The 18,086-nt window shown below is 35.7% G+C and overlaps 1 protein-coding gene across 2 annotated transcripts in view; it reads right to left on the bottom strand.

Annotated features, from left to right (window-relative positions):
* The window catches only part of LOC145693605 (transcription factor GATA-4-like), a 313,925-nt gene that overhangs the window by 27,108 nt on the left and 268,731 nt on the right, over nucleotides 1–18,086 (bottom strand). For both annotated transcript variants that reach the window (XM_081769743.1, XM_081769744.1), the window contains one exon: nucleotides 14,818–15,576. In XM_081769743.1, coding sequence (XP_081625869.1) covers nucleotides 14,818–15,301 — 484 coding nt within the window. In that variant the 5' untranslated portion in view covers nucleotides 15,302–15,576. The remainder of the gene's footprint in view (nucleotides 1–14,817; nucleotides 15,577–18,086) is intronic.

Below are 18,086 nucleotides of genomic sequence, written 5' to 3'. Positions count from 1 at the left end.
AAACGTAAACTCTTTAGTCAGTGGAGAGGAGGGAGTGGATCATAGTATAAGAAATTTAATATGCTTAAAGATGGAATCCGAACTACGTGAAACATCGGAATTTGAATCTTCCTCGTTTAGGATCCAACACGAGATCAAGCATAGCAAAAATGAATTCTATAGACATTAAAGCATAAATTTACGGGAAGCCTGTGTTGTAAAGCAACAATCAAACTCGGTAATGCGAAATGGTAATAAAACAATTAATCTATATGAAATAAAAGTAGTGACCTACCAACATTTGTTAAGATAATCAGGATAATTTTCTTTAGTGACACAGCAATTAAAGACAAATGTAACGGAATGAGAAATCGTAAAATTTGAACTTCGCTTCGATTAAGTGCACTCTTGTTGCTACCATTTTCGTTTTCTTTTAGACTATGTGTGATTCAATAACACTGATTCAAAGGAAAGGAAATAAACATAGTATTGGAGTTGAATAATTAAGGTTTAAATGTATAGCCAGTACTGAGGCTATATGAAAAGATCTCTTGCTTAAGGTGGTATGTGGATGGGGATTTATCCAAGGATTGATACATCCGCTGGGGTGGGGATTGAATATGCACAGAAACCAGAACGTTAGCCGCTTAGTTATGAAGAGGTACGCAGCCTACAGTAACACTCAAATCAAACATGAAGTGAAAAAATAAAGATGGGAAAGATGATACGATACTAGTTATATATTTTTTTTTAATTCCATACAGTTTAATTGAGATTGAGACGGAGATTTTCGACTCGCAACGAGACTACAATCGAGTCAGTTATTTGTCAATCGAGACGTGACCTAGACTGTATAAAGTCTCGCCTCGTCTCGTCTCGTCTCGAATACCATCGAAATCGCCTCGTCACCGAAATTCACGTCCGACGACGAACTGAAAGGTATGCGGATATGAATGCAAGGAAAAGAGTACAGAAATTAATCAGGAGTATAACAGCTGCCATGTTATATAGATACTAATTACGTACACAAGCATTTATTTAAATCTTCGTTAATGTTGTGATTTGGCTATATAAACATTTCATTTTAACTTTTTTAATCCCTGTACATTTGCCGATTCACGGAAAGTCTTGTATTGAAGAAGAAAGACATGTAAAGATATTTCTAAGAAAGGCGCCCCACCGCAAGTAATTATTGTTCCTTTTACCCCACATGAAGAGGAAAGTTGGAAGATGTGCTAATGGACTCATTATTATGGACAAAGCTGACTTTAGCAACTAAAAACATGTTGAGGTCAGACCCGTGTCTCGATACCTCCGAAATTTTTATTGATCTTCCACTCTTTCGTGAATTTCTAAAGAGCTATGTCCTGGCAGAGAAAAAAATACGTTCATTTTTCAGAAGTGTGTGTGTGGAGATGCATAACATGTCGTGACCAATGGTTTTGGCAAACGGCAGCTTTCGTCAACAGTAAATCATAGCAAAGAATTCAAATTCAGCAGCGAAAAAAAAAAAAGTTATAGCAGGGCAAGTGGTATCGGTAGATTGCATACTGTCTCCATAGCCAAGTTTCTCTTGTACCGAGGCAGAGTTAATATATTTCATAAGACTGTCATTGACATGAAAAAGAAACCGTGTTGCCATTCTGAACAACAGTCAGACAACTTAAAACTTTGATGTTACTATTAAAAAAAAAAAAAAAAAAAAAAAACTTGCTTTCAACAATATATTATACTTATAAAAATATACCTGAATAAATCCGTATCTTCATCGTACGCATGTGATTTTATATGGATGACTAGCCTTTGTATAGCTGGGTGTTCCGCCCCCAGACCCCTGAGTCTACTCGGCCTGCGGACTTGCATTTCTTATCTATCGGTCTTTGAATCATCTCTGAATTTCGTGAACTTGCTCTTTATATTTCCTGAATTTGCCCATCCGGGGACTTCGCCCCCACACAGTCTTTGCTCGGCCTACGGTCTCGCACCTCTTGAACCTACAGTTCTATCATTTCTTTTTCTATTTCAACTGTCTAAAATAAGATTTTGTATCCCAAAAAACGCCCATTTAAATAGCATGAGAATTTCTTCATCCCCCTTTAGACCCTAAAAATTAAAAATATTCACTTTTTGCAATTTTCCTGTCGGTTAATCCTAAAGGCTATAATAATGCGAAATTTCATCATTCTAATCCTGCCGGAAGTGCCTAAACATTTTGGGGTGTAGAAGACGTCCCATATAAATAATATGGGAAAGATTTTTCAGTTCTCCATAAAACCACCCTAAAGTTGGATTTTTTTTTTTTTTTTTTTATTTCTGATGATTCACTTAGGTCACGCTAACGAAAACGTACACGCATACCGAAGTTCAAGTTTTCATTCCAATTCTAAGTACCTAAAATATGAGATTATAAGTCCAAAGAAAGATCCATTTAAATAACATGGGGAAAATTCTTCAACCCCTCTTTAGACCCTCTAAAAATTAAAAATGTTCACTTTTCGCAATTTTTCTGTGGGTTTGTCCCGAAAACCTACAATCATGTCACATTTAATCATTGTAGCCCTTCAGGAAGTGCTCAATTTATGTCAGCTCATGTAGTTTTATATATAGTTAAGATTAAGATTAAGATTTTTAAATGTGTGTCTATGTTTCATATAAATTTGTTTTTGAATATTGGTAGTAGACCTATTAATTTCTTGTTTGATTAGAATAACTCATTTAACATGATTTAAAAAAAAATATTTTTTCTATGTGAATTTGTGCAAATATTAGAGTACGAGCATCTAAGTTAGAAGAAAGGAGTTATTTGGTTATTATTATTATTATTATCCACCTACAGAGTGCTAACGGAAGTTAGTTAAGAAAACAGTAATATAAAGTTATGCATTGAAGATATCGCGCGCGCAAAAATACGTATTTTCTAGCATAGAGAAGCTTTAGATTTCCACTAAAAAAATTGGGCGTCGACAAACCTAAAGCAATTAGAAAAACGAATATCTCTAGAAAATAAACTTTGAGGGAGAAAGATCAAATTGTAGGTAGTTTGTGTCTTTTTGTACTTCGATTTCTTGTGTACTGTATTTTATACTCACTTTATATGTATATATATATATATATATATATATATATATATATATATATATATATATATATATATATATATATATATATATATATATATATATATATATATATATATATATATATATATATATATCCACAACTTTCGGAATGAAGCAAATCATGAATACCTAACTTCGGGTAGGTGAATTTGGACGAGTTGGTCTGGACCTTAAACGCCGCTCCAATTCATCCCACAGGCGTTCCATGGGGTTCAAATCAGGCGATTGAACAGGCCACTGGAGTCATTGCACATTGTTCTCGTCATACCATGACATAACATTGGCAGCTTTATGGCAAGTGATATTATCATCCTGATAGTAGCACGGATTTATTGCAAAGAATTTCCACACTGTGGGAAGCATTGAATAGTCCAAAATGTCCAGATAATTTGCACTCATATTAGCAGGCACAACAGCAAGCGGGCTTGCGCCGAACCAACAAAATGCAACCCACACCATTACACCACCACCACCAAATTTCACTGTTGACACAATGCAGTCTGGTAAGAAGCGTTTCCCGGGTTGTCGCCACACCCACACACGACCATCTGACATGAAACACGTGTAGCGTGATTCATCACTTCATAACACACGTTTCTATTGGTCTAGGGTTCAATTTCGATGAGCCTTACACCATGTCAGTCTCCTGGTTTTTTTTTTCGTTGGAGTGATATGTGACTTGTGGGCAGCTGATCTATTATGGAAACCAAGTACATACAGTTTTGTCCCGACAATGTTCAGTGAAACTGATGTGCCCGATGCAGTGTGGAACTCGTGCTGGATGGCCGATGCAGTTTGACGGCGATTGCTGGATATCACTAGTTTCAAAGCTCTCCGGTCCCTGTCCATCAATTTCTTGGGCACGTCCGGACCGTTTAGTGACACTGGTGACACCATGACGTTTCTATTTCAGGATTACATCACATACTGTTGATTTTGAGTGCCGTAATTGGGCACAAATGGCACGATTCGACAAACCCGCAATATGACAGCTGGTGATGACTACCCTATCAAACTCACTAAGTTCTTGTCTGTGCGCCATTCTAAGTCAAACTGACTCCTCGCCTAACGCACGATCACTGATAATGCTTTCTGCACCGAAACAAGTGACTGGCGTCTTGCAGGTTGCTTTGGATTCCTTACGGCGATGTCCTAGCAGACTGACCACTGACCGGTGATTTTTTGGTAAATAGTGTATACTATATGCCGTCTTGTAAACTTTCGGCCGTCATGTTTCCGTTTGGAGCTTTAAAAAAAAACGGAGCGTTCCCAAAGCAATAGTTTAAGTCGATTTTCTGAACATTGAAGGAAAAGTATTCACCAAGCAAAACAGTATAACATTTCTCAGGAACGGAAGAAAACATAAACCAGGAGGAGAAAACTTCTTTTTTTCCTGCATGGTACTTGCGACCCTCTTTAACATACCCCTCCACTCTACGGATCAGCGTTGTCAATTGTCACATGTCACTTCCGAAGAATTTCGGTGTGATTGGTTATTTTCGTAGTTATTGGTGCACCCCAGTCAGAAAATCCTGATTCTGCCCTGTGTATATATATTACGTGATAGTATTGTCGTATTTATCATATGTTACGCTTATGTTTATTATCAATTGCATTTATAGAATAGAGCAAAGAAATATAGTTAATTTATATATTCTAAATCCTAAATACGCATTCCTACTTTTCATTTTTCTATATTTATTCTTTTTAAAACGTTCAAGATTGAAGAACATGACTCACATAATTTTAAAGTTCAATTACTAAAGATTACATTTTATTATTCTTCAATTACTTCTTTAAACGCTTTCAGTTTTTTCTTTTAAAAAGAATAAAAAAAAGTTTTTTATTTAAAGTAACTTACTTGATATTTTTTCCAATCATTCAATAATTTATACTGTCATTGTATGCAATTTATGTACATCAAGAAATGGTTTGGGTACAAAACCTCGCCGCCTAAAACCTCGCGGCCCAAAATCTCGCCAGACCGAAACCTCGCCTTGCCAATACCTCGCATCCCAAAATCTCACCTGAAAGAAAACTCGTGGTCCTGATCTCTGGACACAGGGTTTGGCCCGGCGAGATTTTGGGAGGCGAGGCTTTGGCCACGCGAAGTTTTGTCCGTAACCCTCAAGAAATCTGTTCAGAATCGCCAGATGAAATTATGTAAATTAAAATTTTAAGAAATCATAATTTAATTAGTCAAACGTCATTTGGTTTAGAAATTCCATTATTATCTATCTATTAAAATGCTACAAAAGCAATAAAAGCGCGTCGTTCGTTCGTTCATAGCTAGTCATAATGACTAGCACCCTTTTAGAGGGTTACGCCCTCTCTTAGGAAAGAGTACTGCATAAATGGAGGATTTAAGGGATTGTGTGATGGTCTCATAGAAAATAAAAGCGCCACAGTTCCAACCTCTAACGTTTAATTTCAAACTTTTGATTTACGGTTATTTGTGATTTCATGTTTAACAACGACAAATATTTTAAAATATGTGTACTTTAAATAAACACTAAATAGATCTTTTTCATAAAGTTTATCTTCCTAAATTATTGTTCAAAGCCTTTGTATTTTAATCAGCCTTCTCCACAATTCAAATGACTTGTGCTGCCTTCTTTGCAGTTCTTTTAAACTATAGTTTGTGAGCATTTATATGTTTGTGGCCAATCCTTTCGACAATGAGATCTCGGAAATTACAGGCTCTAGGAAGATGACTTTTTCACTGATCGATTGCAAATTTTGCGTAGATTGTCCAGTTCTAGCTGAATATTTAGAAAACATGGTCATTATTTCTTTATTACATTTTTAGGGCTACATTGGAAGTGTTGAAATAAAAAAAACAAAAAACAAAGCATCATATCCTACGCACTTTATATTCCAACACAACATGATTGCATATAGGGGTTGCATATCTATCAGGCGTTTGTTTAATGGTCAAATTATAATGAAATACGAAGGATAACCATTTCTCCAGTCTAAGTTGAATCTTGATTGTTTGGAGTGTTTTCTCAATGAACAGCATATATATCATTGATATTATAATTAATTGTGTGTGTAATGTATTTGCTTATTACATACTGCATGCAAGAAGAAAGAAAACGCTGATCATACATGAATTAGAAACTCCAACCGAAAGTAGGTTCAAATCTTGCAAACCTTGCGAGATATTGAAAAAGTAATCGAAAAGATCTCCCCTTTACGGTATCTCTTTCCGATTTTTATCAAGATTTGTTTCACTTGTGTCTGTAAAGGGACATATACAGATGTTATGAGGAATGACAAGGAGATTAATGCTCATATGTGAATGATGCGCTGTGTAGAGAGCGTAGGTTCAGCTAGTTATTATTTATATAATTTTGGTATCCTTCAGATTAAAAAAAAAAAAAACTAATTTAAACACCAATGTATGGTATTTATTTATTATTTTTATTATTAAAGAAATTCTCAGATTGATACAGTGAAGGTTCAATAGAATGAGTATGTAATTTTCTTTACTTAGTATGCAATTTCGTGATTTTCATCAGATTCAAATTTTGTAAGAAAATTCATAACCTTGCAAGTCTATTTTTTGTAAAATATTATAGAAAAAATAATATATCGCTTATTACTTTGCATATATAAATTATACCACATAAACCTTTGATCACAGCCCAACGTAAAAAAAAAAAAAAAAAAAAAAAAAAAACTCAACATCAGTTACTTGCAAGAAGAAGGCAGAGTTTGGTAAGTGAACTTCGGGGCCATTTTTTGCGAGTTGGTAATGCACATTTAAAGAGTTAATATTACAAACTAGGAGAGTGCAATGGCCAAAAATAACGGAGAAAAACCGTCTTAAAGTTTACTACTTGCCGCATATATTGTACGACGCGCGAATTTACCAAGTGACGGTGTGGCAGAGTGAGTAAAATCTGTAACTTATGTGTAAAGTGTCCCGCGTTCGATTCCTGTTCGAGTCATACATCTTATTCTTTTTTTCTTCAACCAATAAAGTAGCCATTTGTAACTATAAGTAAAATATTAATTCACCGTATGTTTATAATGAATAAAACAATAGAAATTTTCAAATCACTTGTAAAATCTTTCAATGTTCCATGTTAACTGGCATACAAAATTTAATCTATTCCGTAAATATACTGATATCACAAGTTATATTATGCTTACGACCAGTGGCATATTTACGATTTTATTTCGGGGAGGCTTTGCCAACTTCAGTCCTGGAAATGTGAAAATCCTCCAAGATATTTCATTAACTTTAATATAGTAAAGAACATTTCGGGTGGGAACTTAAGCCCTGAAGCGTCCCCCGTAAATACGCCACTGATTACGACAGTCGTTGTGAAATAAATGTTCTTGATGCTTCGTGTCTACATCCGTTGACAGTGTACGAATTACAAAGTAGATGAGAGGGAAATCCCCTTTGCTAATACTGGATGTTGCTATAACCAAAGGAGATTTCCTCCTCATTCCCCTTGTAATTCGCACACTGTCTACAGATGTAGATACGAAGCGTCAAGAACATTTTTTACACAACGATTGCGGTAACAATAATAATTACGGAATAGATTAAATTTTGTTCCTACCGTAGTTAATATGGAATATTGGAAGATTTTAGAAGTGATTTCAAAATTTCTATTGTTTTATTCATTATAAGCATACGGTGAATTAATATTTTACTTATAGTTACAAATGGCTACTTTATTGGTTGAAGAAAAAAAGAATAAGATGTATGACTCGAAAGGAAGGCAATATTATAGTTTGTTTTATTCACAGGATTAGTATATAATAATTATAAAGCAGATTTTGAAAGCCACGAAAGATAACAGATCCTGAGAAATTAAAAAAAAAAAATAAATAACATGATTAAAAGGGGGAGGAGTAAATCATCTATTTACGTTTGCTTAACTAGGGAGGAAAAGGTCTACTAAAATGACTAGAAATGTGATTACGTAATACTTGAACAAGTGTATCTAATGGAAGAAAGTAAATTAGTATATAACAATTCTTTTCATTTTAAGCATTTCAAAGATTCTCATAATTTAGTAGTGTGCCGGATTTTCATCTTTGAAATATGGCAACCCTAGCATAAATGTATCTCTGATACACAGGATTTTGAAGTGGCTATGATGCTTTTGTTAAAGTCGTTGTCCTTAGCATGTAAAATGTTTGGCTAATCACTGAAGAATAAAAATGCTAATGTCAATATTATTCTCTCAATAGCTTGCGTTCGCCATGCCAGCTGAGGTATGGCAAACAGCATATTTAAAGAACCTAGTGGCACTATTTCCATGTTTCTTCGTTCATTCTCCTACTTCTTTAATCTCTGTGATGTTATTGTTTAACACTTGTTCTGTGTCACATCGGTAATATCGGGTCTGTGTTAACCACAACCCGATCGGATGTGTCAGATCGGTAATACCGGGTCTGTGTTAACCACAACACCGGACTCTAGTTATTGAAATAATGTGGTAAAATTATAGTCATTCTGAGACCACTAGTCTGTATTAAATTTAGTTGAATTAACACTACCATTTTTTGCTATGAATTGGTAATGCACTTCTTTCACTCACAACATTTCACGAAAACTTTTTTTTATCACGAATGCTATTTTATGGATTTTAATGTCTACTCTTTAAGCAACAGTACAGTAAAAATGACTGTCACTTCAACACAATGTCTCTGGTGTTGCCCGAATTGAGTTAAATTTTGACACAAGTTTGCTGCTACTTCAACTTCATCGCACTTTAGAGTAAAATGTCAAAATGGCAGTCGTGAAATCAATTATCTGACGTGATGAGTAGTGATTTTAGTAACATAACATTGATACTGTCTTATATACAGTTGTGAAACAACTAATTTTACCAGGAAAAATATTTATTATTAAACGCAGATAACACTTGTAACGGATACAACGTGTGGTATAAATAGCTTTTAAGTGATTACGAGGAACGAATTATAATCGGTGACAAAAAGGAACATAGTGAACATAGGAACAACAGACAGCAGAACAATTATGTTCAAATTATGGTTCTTCTTCTTCCAGTAATCAATACTGCTTATTTTGATAAAGCTGCTGCCACATTCATGCTTCTTTTGTTCCTAATATTCAAACAATATTTCTTTCTATATCATCATCATCATCATCATCATCAGTCCCAATTGTGATATTTAAAACATTCCTATCTATGAGACTATAATACGAGTATCACATTTTACAGTATTTTCTGATCCGGAACTTCTATTTAAATTATTTTAAGAAGCGTTAGGAATAATAAAAAGAAAGTAGCAGGTTTTTAAATATAGAATTAATAGTAAGAAAAGAGACTCATAAAATGTTTCATGTAGAGGAGGGATAGCCAACCTTTTTACGACTAAGGGTAGCTACTTTTCATTTCACACATTACTGCAATCTACTCAGGCCCGTATCCATGGGGTGTCTAGGTGGCCGGGCCCCCTAAAATTTTCACGGTTGGCTTGCAAATGAACCATAATATGGTTGAATCGGGCCCCCCTACATTTTGGGGCTGGCTACAGTGATTTATCTACACACCGTAACACCCCCAGAACCCCCTAAAATTAAGGAACACCAATGAACTAAATTTTTTACACCCCCCAACTAGGGGTGCAATATTAAGAAGATTCATTCTCGTTCTGTCTGAGGCCCTTCAGGACTTTGAAGAAAATATTTAAATGCTCTTATCTTCAGGCAGAACGGCAATTCCCGTTCTGCCTAATCTTTGGAAACAGGCAATTCATGTGAGGAGGAATTTTTTATGAAAATGCAGCACCAAAAAGCGTGTTTGTATGCAGATCGGAACTCATGTACAAAATGGTTGTAGTAACGAGGGCGGGAATTAAATCCAAGCGGTCAAAATGCAAGGAAAATTCTGACGAGGACAAAATCCAAGGGATAAAATCACAGGAGTATAGATATATTGGATGTAGGCCTACCACTGAACACACTATATGATTAATTTTTCCCTTCAATTATCATATATTCTAAAATGTTATCTGTATTTTTTCAACTGAAATAACTTTTTCTTTCTTTTAAAATGCTGAAAACTCAATAACGTTGTATCATGATAATTTCAAAGTTTGTTTTTCATTATTTTCAGGAATTGCATAATGTAGACAGATCCTTAACACACCTTTTGATACACTGAAACATAAGAAAGTTGCCAATTCAGAGTGTTAATTTATGAAAACCACGATTTCCCTAGTCCCACCTTACAAAGGCTTCATCCGATTAGTTACCGGTGGAAATGAAAAATTCTTTTTTCTGCTCCATAGTTTCCAAGCTACTCCAACTAAACAAACCGAAAATTAACGACAGAATATCCATACGTATGAGTTATGAGACAATTTACGTGTTTTGAAAAAAAAAAAAAAAAAAAAAAAAAAAGATTTGCACCTTCAGTTACATCTGGCATCACTGTGTGGTTCCTAGTGTACTTCAATCGTTGCTTCCTAGTTTAAAAATATATGCATGAACAAGGCTTCATTTTGGTATAACCATTATTCGTGTATCACTAAACTAACTAACTAACTCTATGGCCTATGGAACCCGGAGGTTCAATGCCGCGTTCACAAAAGCTCTCCACTGACTTCTATCCTTAGCCAACTGGATCCAGTTTCTATTTTGTATTCCTATCTCTGCTAGATCCATCTTAATATTGTCCTCCCATCTGCGCCTAGGTCTTCCTAATGGTCGTTTTCCGATTGGTCTTCCAGTCAAGACTTTGAAAGCATTTCTACTTTCTTCCATTCTAGCTACATGACCTGCCCACCTAAGCCTCCTAGACTTGACGACCCTAATAATGTTGGATAAACCGTATAAATTATGTAGTTCCTCGTTATGAAGTTTCCGCCATTCCCCATTCCCGTTCCTCTTGGGTCCGAATATTCGTCTAAGGATCTTGTTCTCAAATACTTTCAGTCTATGTTCTTCCCTCAGAGTAAGCGACCATGTTTTGCAACCATACAGAACAACAGGCATGATTATCGTTTTGTATATTTTAAGCTTCAAATTTCTCGTCAGAATTCGCGACGACAAGAGATTTTGAACAGAATAGTAACACGAATTACTTGCTTTTAGTCGACATTTAATTTCTTCGTGAATATGATTTTCGTCTGTTAATATTGATCCTAGATATTTAAAAGTATCCACTTTATCAAAAGTATTATTTAATATTTTAACGCATCTACAATTTGCCGTATTACGGTCCAGATGCACTTCCATGTATTTAGTTTTCTCTGCATTTACTTCTAAACCCATGTCCCTGCAAGCGTTTAATAAGATCTCTGCATTTCTTTCTATTGTTCTCCTATCATCCCCTATTAAATTTACATTATTAGCATATGCCATAACTTGGTGAATACCGTTCAACTCTAGGCCCTGGTTGCTATCTTTGATTTTCCTTATGGCGTATTCCAGCACAAAGTTAAATAATAATGGCGACAACGCATCTCCTTGTTTCAGGCCATTTTCGACGTGAAAGCTCGTGGACAAAAATTTTCCTACCCGGACTTTACTTTGGGATTCATTTAAACATATCTTAATTAATCTAATTAGCTTTCTCGGTATTCCGAGTTCTGTAAGAACGTTGTATAATGTTTCTCTCCTAACCGAGTCGTATGCCTTTCTAAAATCAATAATTAGTTGATGTACCGGGGTATTGTATTCCCACCTTTTTTCGAGTATTTGGCGAATTGTAAATATTTGGTCGATAGTTGATCGATTTCGTCTAAATCCGCACTGATAATTTCATCTGCGTAGGGGTCAATCTTGCTAATAGAATATTTGAAAGGATTTTGTAGGATGTTAACAGAAGAGAAATGCCTCGATAATTATTACAGTCAGTTTTGTCGCCTCTCTAGTGAATTGGAACAATGATTGATTCTTTCCACTCTTGTGGCAATTCTTCCTTGTTCCAGATAAGGAGGATGAGTTTGTGTATCTTGTTCCACAATTTTTTCGCCTCCAGCTAAAATTAACTCAGCCGGAATTTCGTCTACACCCGGAGATTTGTGTTTCTTTAATTTCTTTATAGCGGTTTCTACTTCTATTCGGTTGGGTTCTGGAATATACGGTTCTGCGGTGTGTATCTCTTTTTCTCCACGCACATTAGTTTTTGGCTGCGTGTTCAACAAATCGTCAAAGAAATCTTTCCATCTACCCGTATCAGTGAGAACTGTACCGTCAGCTTTCTTTAATATATAAGCACGAGGTTGATAGCCTTTCTTAAATGCGCTGATCCCCTTATACATGTCCCGAATGTTTTTATTTTTACTATTATCTTCAAGTTCCTTAATTTTAGCTTTCAAAAAATCGCATTTCTTTGTTCTAAAAGTTTTGGAAGTTTCCCGCCTGATATCTGCGAAATTTTGTGTAGTTATTTCATTCGGATTTTGTAGCCAGCGTAATTTTGCCTGTTTTCTCTTCTCTGCTAGTTTAATGCATTCCTGGTCGAACCATGGTTTGTTGCTATGTATTTCCGCGTGTCCCAATTCGTGTATCACTTCAGGTTCAAAAGTTCTACTATCCAAAACTCCGCGTTGCATTGTATATTGAACACCCTGTATAAACAAGCTATTCCAAAACAGTATTATTAATTGTTTACTTTGTCTTTAAATTAATTGGCATTCTATTTTAATTATGCCATTGAGCATACAAATTTAACTTGAAGAGATTTGACACATTCACTCAGAGTGTCACGGTTTCTTTATCAACCCACACTGTGCAATAAGAGCAAATAAATCTTCATGGTTTCACTTACTTGCAAAACCAAGAATCTGGATCTAAAATGAACTTATTTCCACGTTTATATTAAATGTGCTGGCGACTAAACATAATTCAGTGGTTTCAGGTCACCTATCGGTTGACAACGAAGGCAATTGTATAGTAATATCAATAGTAAAACTCAGATATGACAGAGGATGGAGCGGTAAAACTCATATCATGTTTAAACATTGATAAATTCTCTTCATTTTATTCGTAGCTACAATCAGGGCCATGCCGTGGGGGGGCGAGGGGCGACGACCCCGGGCGCCGAAGTAAGGGGGACGAAAAATTCGGGAGAAAAAACGAAAAAAGATAGGAAAAATTACTTGTAATATATGTATGGGGGCGCCGTCGTATACTCTCGCCCCGGGCGCTGATTTTCCACGGCACGGTCCTGGCTACAATTACTTTATAAACTTATAGACCCCTAATTTTATTCTGGAAATCATGTACTAGACCCCTACTAAACCAGTATTTGAGATCTTTAGGTGCGCTAGAGTATCATGCCCCCTCTTTCCATGTTCATGAAGAACGAAAAATTTATACTATAGTGAGAAACATTTTATTAACTTTGAATGTTCTATCTAATCAGTCACTACTTGCTCATATTATGCAAAAATAATACATTATTATTATTATTAATCCCAGCTTGATTCTGTTAACATTGCACCCAAGCAAGAAAGTAAAATTTACTTCATTCTCAGCTGAAAAATATTGCATATTGTCAAATATTTTTTCCATGGGCGGATCTAGAAAGTAAAAACTGGGGAGGACAGCCAGAACTTAGACTATGATAGGTATATATATTTTCTATCATGAGTTTATTATAAACTTCCAAAAATATGTAAATAATAGCATCAATTATTTTTATCTCTCAAAAAACTGGGGGGCTAGGCCCCCACGGCCCCGGGCTAAATCCGTCTGTGATCCTTTATTGTTCCAGTCTTAAGTGTATGTGATGTGTTACTTGGCTTTAAAGGCACTAACCTGAAAATAGTAGAACAATATTGCGAAAAGGTGTGAAATACTTCAATACCTGAAAAGTTACGAATCATGAAATCAGGAGTCGTTAATCTACATCACCTGTTGTTATTCTAAACTCGAAAAAACGATAAGTAATTTTTGATTACTCTCACCTAGGCTATATTCTCAGGAAAAAAATATAAACTTTTAATAAAAAAAAACATACAGATGAAGCGTAAGATCAGTCAGGCAACATCAATCATCTGCTAAAGCATCAATTATCTGCTAAAGCAAATATATTTTATTTAAAAAGTGGAACTGTCTGTCAAGTTACGAAGTTTGGGGGGGTGGGGTGGAACCGATGAACGTCTTGTGCGTGCGCCCCTATCCCCAAGATCCATAATGCAATCCCCTAAATTACCCTGACACGTGTCCCCACAAAGGTGTGGTTTATTTACGAATGTTCTCAAAAGTCCTGATCCTTACAATCCTCTTCTCCGCTGATTGTACAACTTTAATAAAAAAAATTGTGTTTCATTTACTTATTAAAATAAATTAAAGAGCATATTTATAGACTAATATTGCTGACTGATTTCAACTTATTTATTTCTCTCACAATAATATTTCAGTGACAGAAATGTGTAATCCCCTTTTTGTGGGCATCGTGACGGGTAATGAACTGAATAGACAACTTTAAAATAGTAATCGTAATAATAAAAACCGAATAACAGAGAGGAATAATATTGTTTTCGTAGGAAATGGTGTTCTTAGGAAATGCCCTGGAGTTATATCACAGTGCCATCTGACGAACTTTTCTTCAACTTCAAATAGTTTTGCCTACACTTTAAATATGAAGAAAGTGGTGCCATCTATTATCCATTCGTCAAACTAGTTACAAACCACCAGTAATCTTTTTTTTTTTCTTTTTAAAGTAATTCAGAGGAAAGAAGAGAAGAAGAAATAAAGAAATGCCCCTACCGTAACCGGTTCTCTGTAATCCTTGGAAGCCTGCCATGCCAGCTGTTTCGTAGGCTCTCCACGCCGTCATCATATCTTGTGCGTAGGCCGCGTAAGGGTTGAATCCAGGATTGATGCCATTTGGTTGTGCGTGCTGTGGATGATAGCCTCCAGCTTCCCGCCCTTGCTGGAGCGTAGCGAACCGAGATCCAAACGGGGGCGAGTGGGTGTGTCCGGAGGTAGGGCTTATGGCACAGTCACCGCCTACTGGCGACGAAGGCTGCCACATGGAAGATGCATGCGTGTGATGCGAGGACACAGTAGGAGATGGTGTACCGTTCACCCCACTCCCTAACAGAGCTGCCGTGTGTGAAGGGTTGACACTGGTGCTCCCCATGTACTGTACCCCTAAGACCGCTCTTGTTGTCGGCACATACACTGGACTCCCTAGAAATGTATTCCCCGTTGAATCATGATATGTTCCTCCGTTATTAGTTTGGAACATTGCTTTTCAGAAATTATACAGCTTGTTTCACCTGGATAAATCACTGAGAGTTGGAAAAAATACTGCACTTTTATATAACACAACGTAATCAAATTTGACTTCATTAAAACAAAAGTCTTCAAAGAAAATAAAAAATAGTTTTATAAAGTAAATGCTGAATATAACTGTACTTTTTTTTTTTGTTTGTTTTTTTTAAATATATCTTAATGTCCTTTTTCTCAAAGGGTTTATTTCTTGAACACACAGCACAGAGTCCGCTCTTTGTTTTTCACCACCTGAAAGAAAAGAAAAAGTTTTTTTTAAAAAAAATATACAATCAACACGGAGAATTCTAAGAAGAAATTTAAATAGAATGGGATACAATGCATATGTAATTTATACAGAGTCATTTTGATATATATATATATATATATATATATATATATATATATATATATATATATATATATATATATATACATATATATATATCAGAAATGTGGGTCAATGAAAACTTGACCCATGACCCACCATTCACCATGACCTACGACACGCTGGCCCACCACCACACACCATGACCCACTTTGACCCAACACCCACTAAAACCCATCCCCATCGGCTGTAGCTCATAATATATGCCCTCCTCTCCATTGACTAAAGAATTTACACTTGTAATAAAACAAGGTTGTGAAATTATAACTAATCGGAGTTTGAATATCTACGGTCAGTTGCTCAAGCACCACTCTGTTACAATGCAGGTAGCTCTGACCTTTACCATATAAAATGGTAAAGTGTTTGTCATTATGATGAATTTCAATTTAATTATCATTTATAATTATTTCCTTGTTGAATTACAGATACTTTTCAGGGGAAAATAGGATAAAATTTGAAAGTCTCAAATTAAGGTAAAATTGGGCAACGTAAAGAAAAGAAAGAAGTGTAAAATTCAACAGTGTCTCGAAAGCCAAGTAATAAGTAATATTGCTATTATTACAATTACAAATATCAATATCCAAAAGTGCCTGAAGCTCTTTTTACACTTAGATATACTGGTCTCATGTAAGTAAATAGAAACAAAAGAAGAAGGGAGAAAAATAGAGGACTTGAAAGTATCTAAGACGTAGGCAATTTCACCAGTGTTCAAAAGATGCTGTCTACAATGCACTGAGCAGAGAGGGTCGGTGGGTCAGAATGGATCATGGTAGGCGGATCGCAGTGGGGCATGTCCTGTTGACCCACTGATCCACTCACAGATCTTGACCCACTTACTCCAGGACCAATTCCATCTCTGATATATAGGAAATGTAAATGTAAAATACAATAAATGTAAATTACATAAATGTAAAACAATGTAAAATGTAAATATATGAATGTAAAATACAATCACTCTGTTGTAAAATCTATATAGACCGTGCGGTTGTCCTATGTAGTAACGTACGTATGCAAACTTTTCTCAAGAAGGCTCCCATCTGGGGCTCAATCTTTCAAATTTAACATTCTCCTCCCTTTCCCCTCCCCCTAAAAAAAGGAAGTAGAGACTACCGAAATTGGTTGTGACAAAAAAAAAAAAACCCTAACTTGTTTTGAAGACTAAATTTGATTCAATTTAGCATTCTCCCGAGTTCAATTCCCGGTGGGGACACTCGGTCGAAAAAATGTACAGGTAAAAGCTTTTTTCAGGTCAGCCATTCTGAGTGAGGTGTTTCTCCTTCAGATCAGGCAACTGCCGGGATGGTACCCAACATACAGGTCCCAGGGCGCTTCCTTCCTTTCCCAATCATTTCTTCCTTTCCTCGGGTAGTGTGATCGACGAGGGACGTCATCTTTCATACGTCACGGCCTAACATAGCCGTAGATGCCAAAAGCCCAGAGATCTAATTCCTTTTAAGTATCTAGCATCCTTAAAACCATCGCTATAGTACGTAGTAGAATTCAAGCTGGATTATATCATTTTGAAATAAAATATTGTCCCCCTCTTCCCCCCCCCCAAAAAAAACTCATAGCGCACTTGAGTTCTAAAACCCCCTATGGACACCTTTGGGTTCTAGCTCCCAAGTTCATATTGTTTCAGGATTTTTATATACATAGAATGGTAAATGTATATTTTTTCATTACATCTTGTTCAAGAAGGGAGGTTAAAACCTGGAAACCCCACTTTGCATACACCACTCATCTTATGCATTATGTAAGTAACAGTTGACTTTGAGTTTAACGTCCCGTTCAGCAGCGAGACTATATGAGACGTGGACCTCTTGATTAACGTGGAATCTGAACCACATGAGCTCCCGTCGGAAATCGAACCCGGCTCTTCCACGTCAAAGGCGCGTACGCTAACTGCTTAGCCACGAAGAAGCTCATTATCTAAGTAAGAGTCTGCTTATAGAATCAAATATAGGTCTATTGATATTCGATTTACTAATAAAAAAAAATTCAATCTTTTATGTCTTACACACAATATACATAGTAATTTACTTCGTAACAAAGAGAAAACGACTACATGGTTAAAATATGATAAAAACAAATCAAATTGAAATAGACAATGTCAACACTACTATATCTTAAAGTCTGAATATTGTTAAGATAATATCCAAAAATATAAAGGATATAAAATATATCTCATTATTGAAAGAAGAAACGTTAAAAAATTGGAATAAATCTGCTCAATAAGGAATAAGTTATAATAAAGAAAGAAGTAAGGCGTCGAGATACTGACACATAAATATAAAATATATTTCACGGAAGAAATACTTAGTCCCTTAATGTGGGCTTGCGCTCGTTTTCAAACAATTTGTCACTCGTATTATAT

This window comes from Thermobia domestica, chromosome 8 (assembly GCF_964235325.1).
Source record: "Thermobia domestica chromosome 8, izTheDome1.hap1.1, whole genome shotgun sequence".
In the NCBI taxonomy this organism is placed as follows: Eukaryota; Metazoa; Arthropoda; class Insecta; order Zygentoma; family Lepismatidae; genus Thermobia; species Thermobia domestica.
Note: the sequence above shows the minus strand (reverse complement) of the source record. Positions and strands in the feature narration are given on the sequence as shown.